At 42.1% G+C, this 20927-nt stretch overlaps 1 protein-coding gene across 1 annotated transcript in view; it reads right to left on the bottom strand.

Moving 5' to 3' along the window:
• ETS2 (ETS proto-oncogene 2, transcription factor) overlaps positions 1-20927 on the bottom strand; it is a 30624-nt gene that overhangs the window by 3457 nt on the left and 6240 nt on the right. Inside the window, exons 2-9 of the mRNA XM_068270409.1 lie at positions 13645-13721; positions 9772-9892; positions 8812-8931; positions 3903-4103; positions 2827-2895; positions 2486-2710; positions 1414-1677; positions 789-907 (exon numbers count right to left, since the gene is read on the bottom strand). Of these exons, the coding sequence (XP_068126510.1) occupies positions 789-907; positions 1414-1677; positions 2486-2710; positions 2827-2895; positions 3903-4103; positions 8812-8931; positions 9772-9892; positions 13645-13716 (1191 nt within the window). The 5' untranslated portion in view covers positions 13717-13721. The remainder of the gene's footprint in view (positions 1-788; positions 908-1413; positions 1678-2485; positions 2711-2826; positions 2896-3902; positions 4104-8811; positions 8932-9771; positions 9893-13644; positions 13722-20927) is intronic.

Here is a 20927-nt window from a genome sequence, read left to right on the forward strand (position 1 = left end):
GGCCACTATTACAGGTGACAGGAGCCACCCGGGGAGTCAGCGAGGGACTGAGTGGTCTCAAGGGAGCTTAAGAAAGCCCCAGGTAAGTATGGTACCTAAAATGTCTTTCCTCTCAGGTTCACTTTAAAAGGAAAATAAATATGGCAGCAGGGGGGGGGGGGGGGGTTGAGTTACAGGATAGATCTCTTCAACAGAGAGGCTGACAGCAGCACATTTTTGTAGAGTGGGGTCAAGTTATTATAATGCATTTATAGTGCACTAACAAGTTCCAAAGCACTATACAGAGCATATTGAACAATTCATATCTTGAACTGTTCAACAACTCAGTTAAGTGTGCATGAGGATCGGGAATACAAAATCATGATATAAATGGACTTAAAGTGATGGCTGACCATATTTTAAAGGCACTTGTATTGACCTGAAGAAGCAGGCTGACACCCGTGAAACGCTCTGTCCTTTTAATCATGCTGAATAAATCATTTAATCTTTTTACATTTACCCTGCGGTTTGGGATCTTGCATCTGGAATGGTAAAGACACCTCCCTCCCCTTATAAGGTTTTGTTTCATTGCATTTCCTATTTTTGGGCACCTCCACCCCCCAGTTTTAACCAACATGGTCTCTTCACACCAGTTATCCAGCAGACCGTGCTGTCTGATCAGCACAGTATTCATGCTAACAGGTGCGGAGAGAAGATAAGACTCCCCACAACACTTTCTGATACAGCATGAATAATATCTTGGGACTGGCACATTGTAATCAGCTCACAGAATGATAAAAAATACAAACCTCGTCTGGGTCAGTCAACTTGAACTCCCAGCCGTCCCCAGTCCAACTGATAAAAGGCTGGCAAGACTTGTCGGTCAACAACTCCAGTAGGAACTGCCATAGTTGAATAGGTCCGCTCCCTAGAAAGTCAACAAACACAATGTTATCACAGATCGCATCAGTAATATTCCACAAAGGCTATAAAAGCAACAGCAAAAAGCAGCAGCCCAGAGCAACCAATTAAAACACTTTTATTCAGTGTTAACTTGAACTGAACACAATTTTTATCCCACAGGGCATTTCATTATAAACATTAAAAATGTATACTAACAAATTTGGCTCATTGCAGAAAAAAAAAACAATAAAAAAAAACAAACAAAAACATTCTACCCTTTTTTTTTTTTTACATTTAAATGTTTGTTAGAGGCTTTTATCATCCTACCTTACTACAGTTAGGATTTTAGTAATCCTACAGTTAGGATTTTATTACTTAGGATATGGACTTAAACTCATGGCCTCATTCTCCACCCCCAAGAAGTGAAATGAATAGTCACAACTTTGTTAGACAATGGTGCGGATTATGACTCAGACCTTTGTCACTTAAAAAAACAGTAGACAAGTGCACCAACGCGCTTCATAGTCTCACCTGTGAAGCCTGCGAGAACGGCGGCTGGGATAACTGGTTTGCCCTGTTCCACGGGGTCATTCATGTCTTGAATGTAATCTTTGAAGGACATTGAAGGTTTGCTCATACATAGTGACTGGTTGCCTTCCTCTTCAAAGCTTTCATAGGATGGTACCCGCTGCATGTCCACCAGCGATGACTGGCTGGTCCATGACTGTAAGAGGGAATCTGTGCTTTCAAAGCTCTCCCTGCCGCTGTCTACAGAGTCCAGGTCAATGGATTTACCTGTGAGAAGGTAGAAGAAAAAAAATAAATTTAGAGAGGGAGATCTTCACTGTGTTAAAAAAAAAAAAAAAAAAAAAAAAAAAGGTCCAGGATAAATAAAACCAAGAAGCTATGGCATTATGGGAGAAGAACCTTTTATTTCCAGATTCTTAGACTGACAGTTTACTTAATTCCATACTAATTTACCCACCTTTACCATTAAGCGGTCCTTTCCCTACTTCATACACAGAATTAGTTGTTTATACATTAGAAAAATGAGACTAGGCTTAAGTATAGCGTGGCCAAAATATAAACTATTGCAGGAAGACTGGGTAAAAATTAAAAACAAAACAAAAAGTTGATCTTGAGGACAACTTATTTTTTGGCACTCCCTTCTGAGCTGCAAATGACTCATTTGATCATATACTATAGTATAGGTTTTAAAAAAATAAAATTATATGGAAGTCTCCCAACCATGCCACTAACAAAATCCTCCCATCATCCAGTACATCAACATAAAAGTGGGAGGGTTGACGCATTGACATCATCACCGTCTGCTTAGCTCCACTAGCTTGCAAAGGAAGTGTTCGAGACCACAGCTGAGACACTTCGTAGCACTAAAAATAGGAGTAGTCTCTCAACTGACTGCTAATGAGCGGTTTCAGTACTACATTCTGCATCTGGTTATGCAAAGCCGCAGCATTTCTATGAGAACCCTTTATCCGTGATAAAAAGCCACTACATTGAAAATTAAAACATCTGTAGCAATTACTTGCCAGTAAAGTTCCTTTTGATCCCCCCCCCATTGTTAGAGCACGGTTTCACTTACCGGAGCTCAGAGAGTTCAGCAGGATGTTCAGCTGATTCCTTGCAAACTCCTGGTTCATTGAGGAGTAATTGGAGCCCATAGACTTCATACAAGAGTAGTTCTGGAACTCCTGCTTGACTGTAAGGAGGTTTGGCACCTGTGAAACTGGACACACATCGCTATACATTTCTGATTTAGGATAGCTGTGGACCTGCACTCCGCAGTGTAATGTGTCCATGCTGAAACCTGCAAAACAAAAAGCAAACATTCATGTAATTCAGGCAAGAATATCATTTTAGCCAAATAGGTACGCCAGGTTTCATTTTTTCACTATAGCTCTTTATGAAAAAAATAATACTTACTGGAGTCATTGTTGACCCACTGGGATTGAGAAGAGTTACCAATATACTGGTCCTGTACTTTCTCTTGTTCTATAGGAAAGATAAAATGAATAGAAAAGTCAAGATCTTCCATGCAAAAAAATACCCAAAATGCAATTGGCTATCAGCACCAGGATAAAATATAAAAATACTGCTGTTAAGGGTTTTTTTATGACCACTAAAGTATCAGCAATGGGTTTTTCTTAGAGGCCAAATGCCAAGGCGGTGTTACTGTTCAAACGATTCCATCCATACATTATCAAGGGATATAGGGGAGGACTCTCTGTTGCTAGGACTCTCTTTTACTATATTTTCCACACTTTTCAGAATCTCAAGAAAATGTTTTTGTTTTTCTCTGTTCAAGGTTATACATACAATCTATGCAATGTTTTTTTTTTTCTTTCCCATGACCTCATGCTTGAAAGGCAGAGGAAGTACCTCTGGACCTTCAGCAGGCATGAGGTCACGCGTACAACTCCCCGGTTTAGAAAAACGAAAAATAAAAAGTCAAGCTTTGTTAGCTTTACTATAACGTCTGTTGGAACTTACTTGACATTTGTGTATTATGTAATGCAAGTTGTGTAATATTTTATTGGCAACTCAGGAAAAAAAATGAATAATAAAAAAAAAAAAAACGTAAAAAAAAAAACAAAAACAAAAAAAAAAAACCACCCACTTCAATGGTTCCTTATAGGAGAGGACGACCCTTGCCTTTAGTGGTCAAGTCTGAACCAACCTTAGCAAAAATAGTAATAGTTCCAAGCTAACTGTTGCCCTCAAAGGGATAACTGCATCCCTTAACTTTGGAAAGCATAAAGGAAATTTCCCCAGAATTTACCGAAAAAAGTGGAAACCCCTTTGAGATTATGAGCAATTTACTGGGGGAAATTTTAAAATAATGACTTTAGAAAGCGTGAAATAAAAGGGCAACTACATTTCCCCATTACAGGGAAAATGATCTCGTTTGGAGATGATAGTTTATATCGCCTGTGAACATCTAAACATAAAAGTTCCCGGAAGAGCTTAGATGGTGTTCCGGCAGCTGGCTGCATAATTACCTTTCATCATCTGTTCCAGATGCTCCCAGAGAATGTCACCCACGAAGTCTGGAGCCAGCTCCAGAAACTGCTCCTTCCCCAGACTACACAAGTCCTGACCACTCATGATAAACTTCTGAAAGTTCACATTCTCCAGCGAAAACTCATTGGAAGCCCACAGGAGCCACTGACACACCTGATTCTCTGTCCACAGCCACGGATCTGCAATAATGGGAGAAAGGAGGAAAGCGTTAATGAAATTGACCAATCCAAAAGTTGTAAGACTCGTCAGAAGTTACTTTCAAAATCAAAGAATTAATCCATGAAGAACTGAGATTTCTGTTCTGGGCAGAACATCCCGACACATCAAAACGATTCCTACTTACGGAGATATAGGTTGTCTGGTAAACATGCAAATATGTCCTTGTAAAGCCCATGCCCCTGCCAGACCTCATGCTATTTCTAAAGCTAAGTGCCCACTGCAAGACTGAATCGCTAAAAAAAAAAAAAGTGCTGATGAACGAAAATTCCACTATCTTTATATTAAAGATCTTTAGTGACGTATGGCCTGTGTTAGTCGAGGAGCAGAAATGCAGACATCAAACCAACAAACATGGATTCTGGTAATACCTTTAATGACTAACTGAACATGGTTTATAGCAATTTTTCAAACCGTTACGTTTCTTCTTCAGGCATTACACAGAACTGGCTTAGAACCCTACAATAAGGTTCTGATCCAGTCCAGCAACACCCTTCCACCAGGGGTGGACTTGATAAAGCTTAGTATGGATACAGAGGCGCCAAAAGGATAAAAGTATCTAAAAAGTTAAAATGAGGAGGGAGTGGTGGACCTACCTCCTGCCAAAAAGACACAACAATTGCCAATGTGTTTGTCAAATAGAACAAGATTTACATACTCCAGGGGGACAATGCAATGCATTTCACACGTTTAAGCCCGCTTCATCAGGCAACGCAAAAATCTATTAACCCTTCGCACACTCACATGCAAATGTTCAAACAATTGCATTCACAGATTCACTCATCCAGGCACAACTGTTATCCCTACAGCTAAATTAAAAGCCAGGGTTTTAGTTCACAGAAGAATGCATTCTTATGCTTAATCACCTATACTGCGCAGAAGTACCCAGGTAAACATAGGTGTCCTAACTCTGGCCCTGTAACATGCATAGTGCAGACATGCAAACACATTCATTGCATCAAACCTATCAATGGATTAGGAGCACACATCCTAACTTCCTCTCCTGGGAAAGACAGTGCATCTTACCAATCGCACAAGGGAGCTAATGTTATGTGTCCATGTGCACAATGGATGAGTGAATCTGTGAATGCAATTGTTTAAACATTTGCATGTGAGTGTGCGAAGGGTTAATAGATTTTTGCTGTTTTCTAGCCACACCCCCTTCAGCACCTCCCTTTCCCTAATAATTTATTTAATGTCCTAACTAGAGGCGATGTGCCTGGATATATGTATGTTTATTGGTTTCACAGTGGGACGTTACAGGCGCACGTTAGAGCAGCCTGTAACGCAGCCCACCGCACAGTAATGAAAAATCAATGCAGTGTTCTCCCCAGGCTCTTTTAGCCGGGTGCTCCACCCGGCTAGATTTGGTGACCACCCGGCTGTCATTGGCTCACTTTCTCACCACCTCCTATGCTGTAAGCAGAGTTGCCCTGAATTTTCATCTCTACCCACCCGGCTGCTTTTTCATGCCACACGGCTACTATTTCATGCCACCCGGCTGGAAAATAATTCTGGGGAGAACACTGTCAATGGGGCTGTTCACAGTGCGGACGTTGCGTTACATTGTAACGCTGCGTCACAAGACAACGTACTGCATGCAGTACTTTGGACGCGGCTGAGCCGCTTTAGACTGCTTGCACATGCTCAGTAAATGTTGGGGAGGAGCGGAGAGCGGCCAGGCACATGGCTAATTAATATTCACTGCACGTTATGACGTGCAGTGTTTACTTCCTGGAGCAGCCGCTCTGTGCGGCGATTGGCCGGCGGGACCACGTGATGCCGCATGCGCACAAGAGTACGCATCACTGACGCCAGAGTGAGCTGCACAATGCGGCTCACTCTGACGTCCAGATCCAGCACCACCAGGCGTTGAGTTAGGGGGACGTTATGCGACCTTAACGCCCCCTCTAACGCAACGTCCTGGTGTGAAATTAGCCTAAGGTATAACCAGAATCAGTGATTGTTGGTTTGATGTCTGCATTAAAGATCTTTGGTGATGGGATGTGGACAACAGCAATAGGCCGCAAGTAGACTACCAACGATAGGATTGTAAAACGAAGAAAGAAACTGGGGAAAGTTCCATAGCCTTTAGCAGAAAGATTGTTTAAAGAACTGTACACACGGGGGACATTAAAATGAATTGACATGATTTGATCCGTCATGACTGTCTTGACTTTGAATATGCACGAGCATCTTCATACTTCGGCCGGCTAGACTAGAAGTTTCCCGAATTTTTCTTTAAAACATGGTTACATGATGTCGGTTGGAACGATCATTCATCTGTCATTTTGACAGATTAAATCTTGCAGTGGGTACAGCCCTTAAAGTGAACCGCCAGACTAAAAATCTACTCAGCAGCAATAAAAAGGCTTGGTGTTTCTTTAACAGTTTCACAGCATCAGAACTTTGTTTTTCTTACCCAAGCCTCATTTTTAGCTGCACAGAAGCTAAGCTCCGCCCCGCCAAAGAAATCTGCCCGCGCATTTTTCCTGATGCTGTGCAAAGCATGATGGGATTTCTGATGTTGTTCTTGTTGCCTAGCAGCTGGGAGGGGTGATCAGGACACAGAACAGTTGGAACTGTGGCTCCTGCTCCCTGTCACCTCCTTTCAACCAAAAAGATGGCTGCCCCCATGAAATCACAAACATTTGCCTGTTCTTTTAAAAACAGGTTGGGCAATAGATTATATTACCTAACTACTTTAATTAACATAACTAATGTAACTTAATGACAGTATGTTTGTTTAGGCTGAAGTTCCTCTTTAAGTGTCTCTACAACCAATAAAGTAGCCTCATTAGATAAATGGTTTCACTTTCATTTGGTGTTCATCCTATGGGAGAGAAAAGTTTGGCTGCTTTGCTGAATAAATGCTGAAAACCCCTCTACCCTCCTTCTCCCCCCTCCATGAGTGGCCAGACTCTGGCTCTGTTCACAGTGCGTGTTTATATGCCTGGCTCTGATGAAATCACACACAATGTTCTCTGGAAACAGCAGAGAATGACTAAACAGGGTCACAAGGAGAAATCTAGGAACATAGCTTAAATAACTGCTGGTTGCACAACAGCTGTAGTAGATTGCATGCGGGGAAATTCCTCTGACGTCTACAGCTCATTCAGTTTTTCCCCAAACAATGGCAGCAGAGTCAGGTCTGCCCTCGTTCCACCTGCACAGCTCAGAGCTCTCTGTCTCAGGCGGTTAATGGTCTGAGGCTGTGAGATGTGGAGGCTGTCCTCAAGTGTCAGCCCCAAGATTAAAGCATTTTATACTATAATCACTTCTGACGGTTCAATTTACTCTTCCCGGGGAAGATAGGAATGGCTGTTTGGTAATTCTGCAAAATAATTTACAACAGAAACTTTGCATTTTGCTTTTGCCTGGACTTTGGCAAGTAAAAAATAACTGACAGGTCCCTAATCAACTGCGACACATTTCAGTACGATAAAAGAAAAAGCTGCCACACTCCGGATTATTGATCTGGTCACATGACCACAGTTTTTCCTCTTAGGCAGCATAATGTAAATTAAGAACAGCAAATTGGTTTTAGACTGCAAATCGGGTGAGGTTTTCAGGCCGCTGTATGCAGTCAGTCACAACACTAAAAAGTCTACACTACATAAAAAAGGAGCCCATACAATCTTTATTGTACAATCTTACCAAATCAATGTAGAAGGGTAAACTGAATGAATATATTTTAAGTAGATACTTTAATATTACACAGAAGCGGCAAGATTGTACCATTAGTGGGCACATTTAGCTCTATTCAGGGCCCATTCTCATTACGGTGCATTAGCGGGCGATTCCTGCTAATCGCAGAAGCGGTAGCGCAATTATAACTTTACTCAGAGAGAGCTAGTAAGGTTTAGGTGAGCCAACACCCTCTACACCTTGAAGCGTTCTAATTGGTTGAATAGTGGGGGCATTTTTTTTTACTACAGCCTGGTGAAACCAAGCCTGGTGATGCCTCTGATTGCTGCTACACTGTTAGGAGGAATTTTTTCAATGTTTTGCCTTAAAAAGTGTACCCGAGACAAATCAAAGGATTTATACTTACCTGGGACTTTTTTGAGCCCCGTCTGTTCTCCCGCAGTCAGCTGAGATAGAGTCCCCGACTGAGCCAGTTGGGAAGTACTGCGTATGCATGGCCCTGGCCACGCTCCTCCGCAGTAGTCCCTGACTACCAGGGATGACTGTGGGAGAAAAGACTGGAGCGGACGCACACCAAGGAAGGCCCCGGATTATAGGGGCTGGAGGAAGCGCCAGGTAAGTATAAATCCTTGTGTTTGATTGAGCTCAGGCATACCTTATATAAAACTTTACAAGTCTTCCTATCGGCCCTTTCATGTGATGGATCCTTTCAATGAACCAGTAAGAAAGCTTTGCTCGCTTTACTCTCTGTACCAATTTGCCATGTGACACCTTCCCCAGTCTCTGGGACTGTAAATTTAGGGCAGCAGTGCCCACTGTAGGTACTGTGAATTTGTTTATCTCGTGCCCAGTTTCCCTGACCTCAGCTGTCTTCAAGGATGTTTCAGCTCCAACTGGTTGTACTTGGCTCACATGCTTCCCGCCTTCTGCAGCTTTTATGAAGGATCTCAAACAATACAAACTGCCCAGAGCTTTCTGACAATTAATGGATTGTCCAGTTCATAATAAAAGAATTGAACTCACTGCTGGGGATGCCAAGCCGTCGCTGCTCCTTTGTGAAGCCGTTAAATGTAGCTTTCAGAGCCTGACTCATGACTGCCTTGCTGCAGGGTGTCAGGAGAGGCAGCTCACAGCTGCTGGAATCTGCAGAAAAGAGAAGAAAATGGCTTTTATTTACCAGACAGCAGCGACTGATCAAAGGCGCTTAGTATGGAAGCGGTCAGGAATACATAGCAGAAAAATGCACAAATAGACTACTCCATACTGAATGCTGATTGGCTCCCACACCACAACCAATCACAAATACAGTACACATGTAGGTGGGCAAGCTATATGGCTGGGAGTCTACCCAAATCAAAAAGTTAGTGAATTTATACATAAAGAGGAACTGTATAGAAAATAAGGTAATGAATAAAATTGTTTATTTATTCATTTTTTTTACAATATTAATTTATTCTTTGCCCATTGTAAAAATCTTTCCTCGTTCAATTTCCATTCTGAAATCTATCACAGGTGGCAACATCTTAAGTACCGACAGGTGATCTCTGCAGAATGTTTGTTTATCAGAGAGTTCTAAAGCCAGTAAAAAAAAATATACTTGAGCTCCCAGAATCCTCTGTGAAGAGGATTTTGCATATCTAATCAGCCTAGGCTAAATATCACTCTGGGGACAGGGCTACATTCAGTATACAGCAATATTTAGATACAGGAAGTGTCTCAGGTGCTGAAACCAGGAAAGCAACTGTAAAAGTGGGCATCCTGAATAATAATTCACTGCATTCCACTATATGTCACTACAGTGCCTCTTTAAAGTGTGCTTAAAGTAACTTTAACACCGCCCCCCCCCCCGGCTTTGATCAAAAATGGAATGCACTTGCATGACAGATTTTGCTCTTAAATAAAAATACAAGCTTACGTCTGCAAACATTTATCTCTGTACATATCGCGTTTTGGTGGCATTAGATGATCATTTCGAAACCTTACCATGCGAGAGAGAGTCCAGACCGGTGGGCACCGCCTGCTCATCTTCATATGCATCATAAGCAGAGAACAATCCAGTGAAGATCGACGTTGGCAGATTGACGTTATCGAAAGCCAGCTGGCGCTGCAACAGAAAATCTATTATTTAGAAAAGCAGAAACAGCTTTTACATGCGTATAAATATTTAAATCCCAATTAAAAAAAAAAAAAAAAAAACTCTAAAAAAAATTAAGAAAAATGAACAAAGCAAAATTTTTTAACATACTCATGTTGATTAGTGTAAAATAAGTACCACCTTTTTTTCTTTTTGCATTTAAAAAAAAGTTTATTTCTGTAGCTCTGCTTGCCTGTAGCAGTGCACCAACGCGCACCTATCCATACGGGCTTAAAACCACTTCTACCTGCCAGTCTCCTAGTAAACGGAGGTCTTGAGATTTATTGAAACGTCTTATGAACTATAAATCCCGCCTCTTCATGTAGACACAAAACCCAAACTATTCCACTGCCTGGCAACAAACTGACATTCCTATCTAGCAGCTAAATGTGTAGAAATGGTCCTTCATTTCCCCACAGTGCAATCAGTACATGCAAGGGAGATCCCCTTTCCAGTATGTTCCACGTGAGAATTTCACAGCTTACTCAGCGGCAGCATCACAAACCTGGAAGAGGCGTGTCCGAGACCAGGATCAAAAAGCACTTAACAGCCCTTCAAATAAGAGCAGTCTCACAGCTAATGGGCAGCTCTGCACCTCACAGATGAGCAGCAGCCACAATGTCTAGCACAGATGCTGCTAATGTTACACAATGAAGTTTGCTGGCAACTAGGCCAACACGAAGCTCCATAGACCGGTTGGAGTACAAATATGATGTTTTGCTACAGCAAATCAGCTGCTAAAGGTGCAGATTGTAGCTTTTGCACCACTTACAGAGCTTCATATTGCTGCTTGCTAGCTTGGAGTTGACAATGCAGCGACATTACAGAATAACTCTACCAGCAGTATTAGAGATATGTTGCAGCCAATACAGCTGAAATCCACATTTCAAAAATATGTCTAAAGTTTTAGACTGCATAAAATATAGTTCAGTGAAAGAACATCCTTCAACACAGAAACTGGCAGCCTAATAAGAAACACCTTCTATAAATATAACCCATTGGCTGCCCGTATTATTACACCTGCCTCCTCTGAAGGATTATAGAGGAAGACGACTTATCACCTGAGTACATTCCTCTGCTATACATCACACTATATCAGAGAACAAGGCTCTATTCAGCAGTGCTGTTTGGATGCTAAATATATATATACACACCATTGAAGTAATTACCGCCAGGGGGGACAACAAAACCCACCTTCAAAACGTCTACAAAAAGGTTTGGTGAAGAGTACTAGTCACCTACAACCACTGTGATTTTCACCCGTTTTACAGACTGAAAAACCCAAAATCACAAGAAGCATTCACATTTTCTAGGAATGCATGCAGTGTGTCAGATTAAATAACCATGCATGGACCTCCCACTGCCCCTCCCTAATGTACGACCCATCTGACTTCCCCCACCCCCGAGGGCCCAATCAAACTATCATTGCAGTTCTAGATTATGCAAGCATAATTTGGGTGGCAAGTGTAACAAATACATTTTACCCATGCATATGCTGGATGGCTGGTTGCATATGAATTGGAGATTGGCAAGGAGGCACAAGCAGTTGTATTGCTTAATGCAGTCCCTTGTATTAGCTAGATAGGTGGCAACAACCAGGGCTGTGGAGTCGGAGCAATTTTGGGTACCTGGAGTCGGTGGTTTCATAAAACTGCGGAGTCGGATGATTTTTGTACAGACTTCGGAGCCCTGACAACAGCAACATTGCTTTGGTTAGCAGCGACTGAGGGATCTATAAGTAGTAGGTTCTCTAACCCCACCATAGCCAGCCACTCAGCACATTAAGCGGAGAAATCCAATGAAGCACTTGAATCTCTGGCACTCCAGCCATTCTGTGCATGCATAGGACAAAGGCAGCATGAACCTGAAGTGCTTGTGTCTAGATCATCCCTTCAAGTGTCGCCAACCAGCGCAAGAAAGGTAAATTCCAACTACAGCTCTAAGTATTTTCAGCTCTGCTACCTCAGCTCCAGCAGCCATTTAGGAAATTCAATAAAGCACTAATGTGTTATATATATATATATATATATATATATATATATATATATATATATATATATATATATATAAAATATCATGTCGAGCAGCAGCTACAGAATATGCAAACAGAACGCACAAAAAGTACAAAAGGCTGTGTGTCTGTCTAATCACATGTATTAATCATAAACCAGCAGTCTGGACAGGTTAGGGCACAGCAGTGATGACTCAGCCCGTATCTTGCAAGGAATGGAGGGGGGAGGAGCCTGCAGGTTATGTGCAAATATTTGGGGCTGTGCCAGCGATAAAGGGACAAGTCAATCTGCAGTGACACAATCAGTGTGGAACCTGAAATTCCGCTGTTGGCAAAACAAAGGCCTGAGCAATACAGGCCTCATTATCTATTATCCAATCAGCTCACTGAACATTTACAAACAAGCAAAAGATTACTTAAAGCAGAACTCCGGTTTCTGGTCCGCATACAATAGTTCCAACCCTACAGGTTATTAGGAGAATTCTGATCAAGGAAGATTTTCCTAGATTCAATTTCAAAGTAAGAATACCCTAAACACACACACACTTTTTTTCCATCATTACATAAAATGTTAAAGATAGTACAAATTGAACTTTTTATAAACCAGACTGGACAGCATAGCTACAGAAAGAATCTCCTGGTGTGAAAATAGTTCTGAGCTCTCAGTAGTGAAAGGAAGATCCCTAACAATACAATGCAGTAAATAAAACAAAAATGAGAAGTTCGGTTGATATATTGTAGGGGCACTGCTCAAACTCCCTGCAATCTCCTTATACAGTCCTGCTTATCCGGAACTCAAGCCACTGGCAGTGCTCACAGCGGTGAAACTACATAGGCAGTTTGTGGGCTCTGCTGTGGGTTCCACGGCTCCCCCAAGGTTACATACTTTTAGTTACTGTATTTTAACATTTTGTATGGCGTTCATGGCATGTACCGTATATAGAGTCGGGTGTAATACTGAATTAGCTACTCCTATTTTTTAACAGCGAGTCTCAAGCAAGCAGAAAGTACACTTATCCTGCATTAGCCGTTCTCCATCATTGTCGTAAATTCTAGACTCAAAAAATATCTTTTTTGTTGTAATTTCAGTTTTAAATAGTGCGGACATTGTTTAGAAACTTTTGGCAAGTATCGAAGTAAGTGATTTTTTATACTTCCTGTCTGGAGAGGAAGTGATGAAAATTCTCACTCCAGGGGACACAATACAGCTATAAAGATTCAAAATGATGTTCTCACCCCTTGCATAATAATAATATTTTTTAAAAAATGTAGTAATTGAGTTTTAACCCCTTGTGCTGTGTATCAGTGGTCACCGCTGCAGCCATCTATGTCCTCTTACACCAAACTATAGCTTAGTTTGTGAAAGTGTTCGAGCCATGTGACCAGCATGTATATGGTATAGTATTTTTTGTAATATAAGATGCACTTTTTGTTCCCCAAAACTGGGGGAAGCTATTCCAAATATATGGTAAAATGTGGTGCAGAGTGAGCAGGGAAGCACTTACCACACGTCATTTGTGACCCTGGCACACGTGCGAGGGGACCACTAATGAGGAAGTGCATCTTATAGTCCCAAAAATATGGGGTGGTGGGGGAGGGGAAAATGTGCATAAAAACCTTGGAAAATTGTCCAAACAATTGTGCTTCTTGACAAACCTGTACACAGAATTAGGTATTTGCTTAAATACAGTATCTAGTGGAAGCCTCTTACCTTTAGCACGCCTCTGTGTGTGTTGTACACCGGGGCCACCTGATCCATGTTTCGGATATCAAACTCCGTCATTGCACCTGTGGAACAGACAAAACGCACAAAGGTCACCAAGTGTATATTATGGACAGGCGACAAGACACACTTAGCGGTCTGCAGCCATTCCCAGGCATCTGCGCCTTTGTGCCTGGATTTCATTGAGGAAAGGGTACCAGATTGGAAAGAGATATACAGGCTGCTATGACTCACACCAGTTTCCGAGAGATGGGGGGGAAGAAAAAGAGAAGTTTCTGGCCTGAGGGAAGTAGCATCTGATGCTAGACAAGAAACAGAGTGATAAGATCACAGCTCTGCTACACTGAACAGAGATGGCTTCACTCAACGTTTTTAAATAGAAGTCATCTATATACAATGTAATCCAATAATTATATATTTATTCGTCCTCTCAAATATTGTGTTTGCGGTTACTGGACACTGCACTCTACTTGAGACTTATGCGCTTCAAGAATCAACCTTGCTCCACCCATCTGGACAAAATAGTTGAACCTCCTGTCTTAGCAGGTGTAATAAACCTCTATATAAGCCACTCACAGCACTCCCCCCCCCCCCCCCCCCACACACACACACACATCACTAGAAGTTTAATACCGTCAGAAAGGACCACATGACCCGAGCTTCAAACTAAGATTGGTTGCCTAACAATAAGACCCTTCTGCCCCCCCCCCCCCCTGTGCTACCTAACCTTAATCCCCCCCCCCCCCCCCCATTGCCTAAGCTCAACTACCCCCATGTCTAACCTAAACTCCCCCCTGCTGCCGTAGGTGGCAATAGTAACAGCTACGATTGGCAGCAATAAAAAGCAGTTATGTTGGTCGATGGTGTGCGACATTTTTAGCAGTGCTCGTCCTGCACCATTTTTACCCAATATGGATCTTGATCAATTGCCTCTTGGCCAATTTTACCACTTCTATGTAGTATGAGGGACATCAAATTATGAAAATTTTAAACAAACTGTGTAGGTTAGCTCTCATACTACAGGGAAGTGGTAACATTGGCCAAGCAAAATTGCTCAGAAGCAAGTGCTTTGGTGTCCTTTATTTGAGCTTTCAAGCCTTTCCCATTGGTGCTAATGTGTATGGCTTCACAGACACACCACACAGCATTGGTCATCTCTAAATAAATCTACTTCAAAGAAAAGCAATGAGTTCATGGTGAGTTTTATTATTTCTTAGCTAGCTGCAGACTGATATGGAGAATTGTAAGAAAATGCAAAAGCCCTGTGCAACACCCATCAATGTTTGTAGCAATTTTAAAACAGAAGTGAAAGTTCCCTTTAATATTACGCAATGCCTCGCTCTGGTAAAATAAAAAAATATCATTGTTATGATTTTGTAAAGCTGGAGGCAGCCTGTAGCTTCTAGCCTCGCGGGCGGATGCTGAAGAGGCAGTAGATGGCTACGACACATGCACGGGCCTCACGTGCTGAAAATCATGTTTCTGGCCAGATGATAGAGGCAGGGGGCTGCTTAGCAACAAACACATTGAGAATCTCAGCACGGCATTAACCCTTCTGCGCTCTCAAGACTAGCTCTGTTCTGCGGCTGTCAAATGAAACCGGAAGAAATCAAGCTCAAGCCAAAAAATGTATATTCTGCACATCAAACCAAGAATTATACTTCTCCCCTTATTCTTATGAACATTTCCAGCTTGGATTTCCGAACTTGCTCTGAGAAAAAAAATATAAGACCTGCAATTTGATTTTCAGTCACAATCACTGCAGAATCATTTCACACAGTTTCCTCTCAGCGGGGCCTTGACAGGTATATTTAGAACAGCATTGGCCATGTGTCAGCCATTTTGTGCTTGGATGACAGGCCACATTACCAAGCCCAGTTATTTTCGGAGACCACTGACTATGTTCCTGAAGCCTATCAATTCAAAAGTACTTTACAAATGAATGTTTGGGGTGGGTTACCCTTTATAAAAAATAGAAGGAAAGAGAAATCATATATTTGGGAAGCTGTCAGATCAGAAGCCATTTTTTCTCATAAACAGTATGAAAATTCTAATAGACCCTAAATTGGTGCTTAGAAATGGATTTGTAGTCCCCACACTTTCTCATGAAATCTGTCTCCTTCCTCATCACCTTCTACGTGTAGCTCTGGTCCCCACTGCATTCTGTAACCCCCCATTTCATGTACTACAGCCTCCTATTCCATTGACAGCACCTCAAATGCACTACCCTCTAAAACCCTTCTGTTCTATTATCTCTGCATATGCCAACCAGGGCACTACCCGCAAGGAGTTTGCATGTTTCCCCCATAGCTGTGTGGGTTTCCTCCGGGTACTCTGGTTTCCTCTGACGTCCCAAAAACATACAGATGAGTTAATTAGCTTCCCCCTAAATTGGCCCTAGACTACCATATTTACACTACATGATACATACACAGACAGGTGACTACAGTAGGGATTAGATTGTGAGCCCCTTTGATGGACAGTTAAGGGCCTGTTTCCACTACACGCAGATTGGATGCAGAAAAACTGACTCCAATGAATGTCTATGGGCTGCTTCCACTAAACGTGATATTTCTAATGCAGGTTTTCCCATAGGCATTCATTGCAGACAGTTTTTCTGCATCCGATCTGCGTGTAGTGGAAACCGGCCCTAAGTGATAAGTCAATATGCTCTGTACAGCGCTGCGGAGGATGTCGGTGCTATATAAAAACTAAATAATAATAATAATAATATTAATAATAATAATAATAATAATAATAATTAGCCCGCTGCTAACCCCCACTGTGGACCACAGCCTGTGTGGGCTATGGAGAAATACAACACTGCATATGCCGCCTGTGCTTATTTACATGAATTGACTTGAAGTGAACAAACTTTACAGATTTTTGTTTCTTAAAATGATATAAAGGATACAGGTGTCCCTAATTGTTGGTGGCTCTCTCTTCATCGATCAGTACATTGTTGAATAACTCTGGTTTGACCTTGATTGCCATCCCCACCTAGGAGAACCCATCTCTCCCTTCCCCCTCTCCAAGGCCAAAAGTAGTAGCCCATAGCCAAATCAAAATGTTTTGAAAATGTCAAAACTATGCTAAGAATTTCAAATGCAATGCCAACCTCAGAAAACCAAAACACAAACCTTTATCGCTATACTTTATCTGCAACTGAATACCAGATCATCATATCAAAGATCTTCATATCAAATAAAAACCATTGCTGAGGTCTATGACTCACCTCCGTATCTAGCATTTCAAATAACGATGGGGCATCACGTTTTTAACCATATGATACAGTTCTCTCCTTCAGAACTGTAAGAGGCAGAGGTATCAGCAGTCATGTGACCATTCTAGACCTACAACCAAAGATTGTAAGATGCAGTCCAAAAAAAATGTTTTTACTTAAAATAGAATGCCATTTATTTTAAACTGATCATCAAGAGAAATTAAAATCTCATTGGTTACCATGTAGCTGCCTGCAACAAATGACCCCATGTGTGTAAACTGAGTAATATTAGGATGAGGTAATATTTAACTCCTGACCCGATCACCGCCACTTTACCAAAATGCTTAAAAGCCTCTCAGGCCTTTGTTCTGTCAAATGCTCCAGTCAGCTGTGATGTCACTGTTCAAACACTGAGGTAATGTGAGAAGACAAGTGGCCGGGAGGGCAGTGTGCACAGAGCACTGAACACACACAGACACAGCACTGAACACACAGCACTGAACACACAGCACTGAACACACACACACACACACACACACACAGCACTGAACACACACACACACACACAGCACTGAACACACACACACACACACACACACACACACACACACACAGCACTGACACACACACACACACACACACACACACACACACACACACACACACACACACACACACACACACACACACACAGCACTGAACACACACACACACACAGCACTGAACACACACACAGCACTGAACACACACACACACACACACACACAGCACTGAACACACACACACACAGCACTGAACACACACACACACACAGCACTGAACACACACACACACAGCACTGAACACACACACACACACAGCACTGAACACACACACACACACAGCACTGAACACACACACACACACAGCACTGAACACACACACACACACAGCACTGAACACACACACACACACACACACAGCACTGAACACACACACACACACACACACACACACACAGCACTGAACACACACACACACACACCACTGAACACACACACACACCACTGAACACACACACACACACCACTGAACACACACACACACACACAGCACTGAACACACACCTCTATGTTCCCAGGTCAGCCTTGGCCTTGTTCCACAGTCATCGCATAACATGTGACAGCTCAACACGCGCCCAGATTACCTGCAGCACCTTCACTGTTCATTCCAGCAACATTACAACCCTCGGCGGCCCAGCCAAGCGAGGGATTTGTGGCATTGTTGTGAATGAGAGTCAACAGGTCATAATTTTACAAACAATCCTGACTCACTCAGCAGACAGTCCATTGACTGCACAGTGTGAAAGTTCTGTGCAATGGTGATAATAAGTGTAGAATTCTGACAATAAATAGCTGAATTGGAAAGGGAGGGAGTTCTATATCCACACACGGAGCCCCTCCCCTACCCACTGCTGGATATCAACCTGCTCTACATCTACATACGGTACACACACACACACACACACACACACACACACACACACACACACACACACACACACACACACACACACACACACACACACACACACACACACACACACACACACACACACACACACACCTCTCACCTGTCAATCTTAAAGTGAACCTGAACTTTTGCACAGGACACAAGGAAAACAGAGAAATGCACCGTGTGTTTTTTTTTTAAAGAGCCTGTCTAATTCCCTCTCATCTGTAAGTAATCACAAGTGTAATTTGATCTCTCAGCAGAGTCCGTGTAGAAATTAGTCAGTCCTTGGCAGACACAGCTAATATGTAAACACAGGATGTTAACCCTTTCTCTGCTTCCATGAAAGCAGGAAGTAAACACTGTAGATTTATTGCAGGAGTTCTGTAAACTGTAACTAAAATGTTTTTCTTTACAGGTTATTATACCTGCAGAGAGGAAGTTCTGAGTTCAGGTCCGCTTTAACCCCATCATGGCTAACCCTGATCTCTATGCCAAACCTCATCAACCAATATTTACACAATGCCTTGTTTCCCCTGATCCATCATTAACCCCTTCCTCAGATATCTTCCTCTAAATAAAGGGTAGGCAGATAGCCCAAGGACTTACTGAACAGGAAGAGTCAAGATTTGAACCCAGGTCTGCTGTGCCAGAGGCAGAGCCCTTAACCATTACACTATCCAGCCACCACATCATGCAGATCATGCACACCCTAAAGAAATGAGGGCTAGCAAGAATATGGGGGAAGAGCGGGATGGCTGCAGATACTCAACATTTTACCGTCACTCGTCCTAGCCATCAATTCTACCATTTAAATACTATAAGTGCACACTTCAATGGTTTTCATCAATGCCCAGTACTAATTGTTACAATGTATAGGCTTCAATGGGACCTCTGACAAATGTAGAAGTTTACATATAAAAACCCTCTAAACACGGCACTGACTGCATGCCTTAGGGGTCTTAAAGGTTTATTTGTAACTCAAGTTCTGTTCTATATACAGTAGTCTGAACTCTCTTATATGGTGGAAAAGGCCTGCTGTACATAGAGACAGAGAATAAAGCTCTTCACAAAAGGCAACCAGACATCACAAACTTGAACTAACAAAAAACAAGACAAAAACAGATACAATGCCGAATATTCATCTGCTCATCTCCTCCCCCTCCACTCCTGCTTTTTCTAATGCCCTGAAATGTTCCTTACATTTAAAAAGCCAGATCTGGTCTTTAAAAGAGAGGGGGAAAAAATCTGTGGGAGGGAACACCACATCAAAGTCTCCCTCCCTAGTGACAAAATTAGATTCTTTTGTCTTTAAAGTACAAAGGCTCCATTATCAAAGTGGATGTAACTTAATGTATACACCACACAGCCTGCTTCTGAGACACATCAGACTGCCTGTAGCAGAATGACTTTTATGGATTTAAGTTTGTCATACTGAGCACCCCCCTTCCCAGTTTTCACATGTCAATATGGCAGCCATGACACACTTCAGTAGCCACACACTTATGGGGGTGGCCGGATGCACAGGCGTGACCTGAATGACCTGCAACTGTCAGTGATTGAGGCATGAACAAGTAGACTTGACCGGGTATGTATATTAACTGACGTGGGTCGCTACGAGTAGAGGGCACTAGTGCAGACTTGTATTTGTTAAAAAGGAAACATTTTTTCAGAGATAGACCTGCTGGAAGACTCTCAGGCTGGTTAGCTGAATGAGCACCTGAGTAGAAAGTGCCGCCTAACTGCAGATGAACTGCTCAGAGACTGCAAGGGGATATTTGGGTGGGTTGTTCTCCAAAGAGTATACTGCCATTATAGCTGCAGGTAGGGATGGTTCGATCCTTAGATTGTATGCCCACAAACACAAGGCTCTCTCCCTTTTGTGATTTGTTGTGTGTTTTGTTAGGCAATTTATTAGTCACTAATTTTTATGTTGTCTACCAAATGTTTTGGGAGAAACCATCCATTGTATTGTCACAACTGGGCAAACCATAGGACACAGCAGACAAAAAAAAATTATTCCTGTTCAATTTCCAATCCAATGCATGGGATAGTAAACATGTCAGAACTTCTGGAAACATTTCTGAAGCACACTTTTCAAAGTGGACCTGAACTCTTGCACAGGACAGAAGGAAAACATAGTGAAATGTACCCTGTATGTATTTAGAGAGTTTAGTCCAATTCCTTCACCACTGTCATTTTTTTTTTAAAGATTCTTTTATTTTCAACAAGTTTTTAAAAGACATAACAGAGAGAGAGAATAGGATCCATATACAATCGTCGGGAACAAAAAGTACCATTACACTATCGTAAAAGTCCTGGTAGCAAACCAGCACTACCAGGGAACAGTAATACATGTAATTTGATCTCTCTGCTTTGTCAGCTTAGGAATATCCTCTGCCTTGGCAGATCAGCTACTTGGTAAACACAGGATATTAACACTATGTCTGCTTTCATGAAAGCAGAAAGTAGACACACTGCAGATTTATTGCGGGATTTGTATCAGCTGTAACAAAAACATGTTTTTTTCTTTAAAAGGTTATTATGCTGCTGCTTA

This window comes from Hyperolius riggenbachi, chromosome 2 (assembly GCF_040937935.1).
Source record: "Hyperolius riggenbachi isolate aHypRig1 chromosome 2, aHypRig1.pri, whole genome shotgun sequence".
NCBI classification, from domain to species: domain Eukaryota; kingdom Metazoa; phylum Chordata; class Amphibia; order Anura; family Hyperoliidae; genus Hyperolius; species Hyperolius riggenbachi.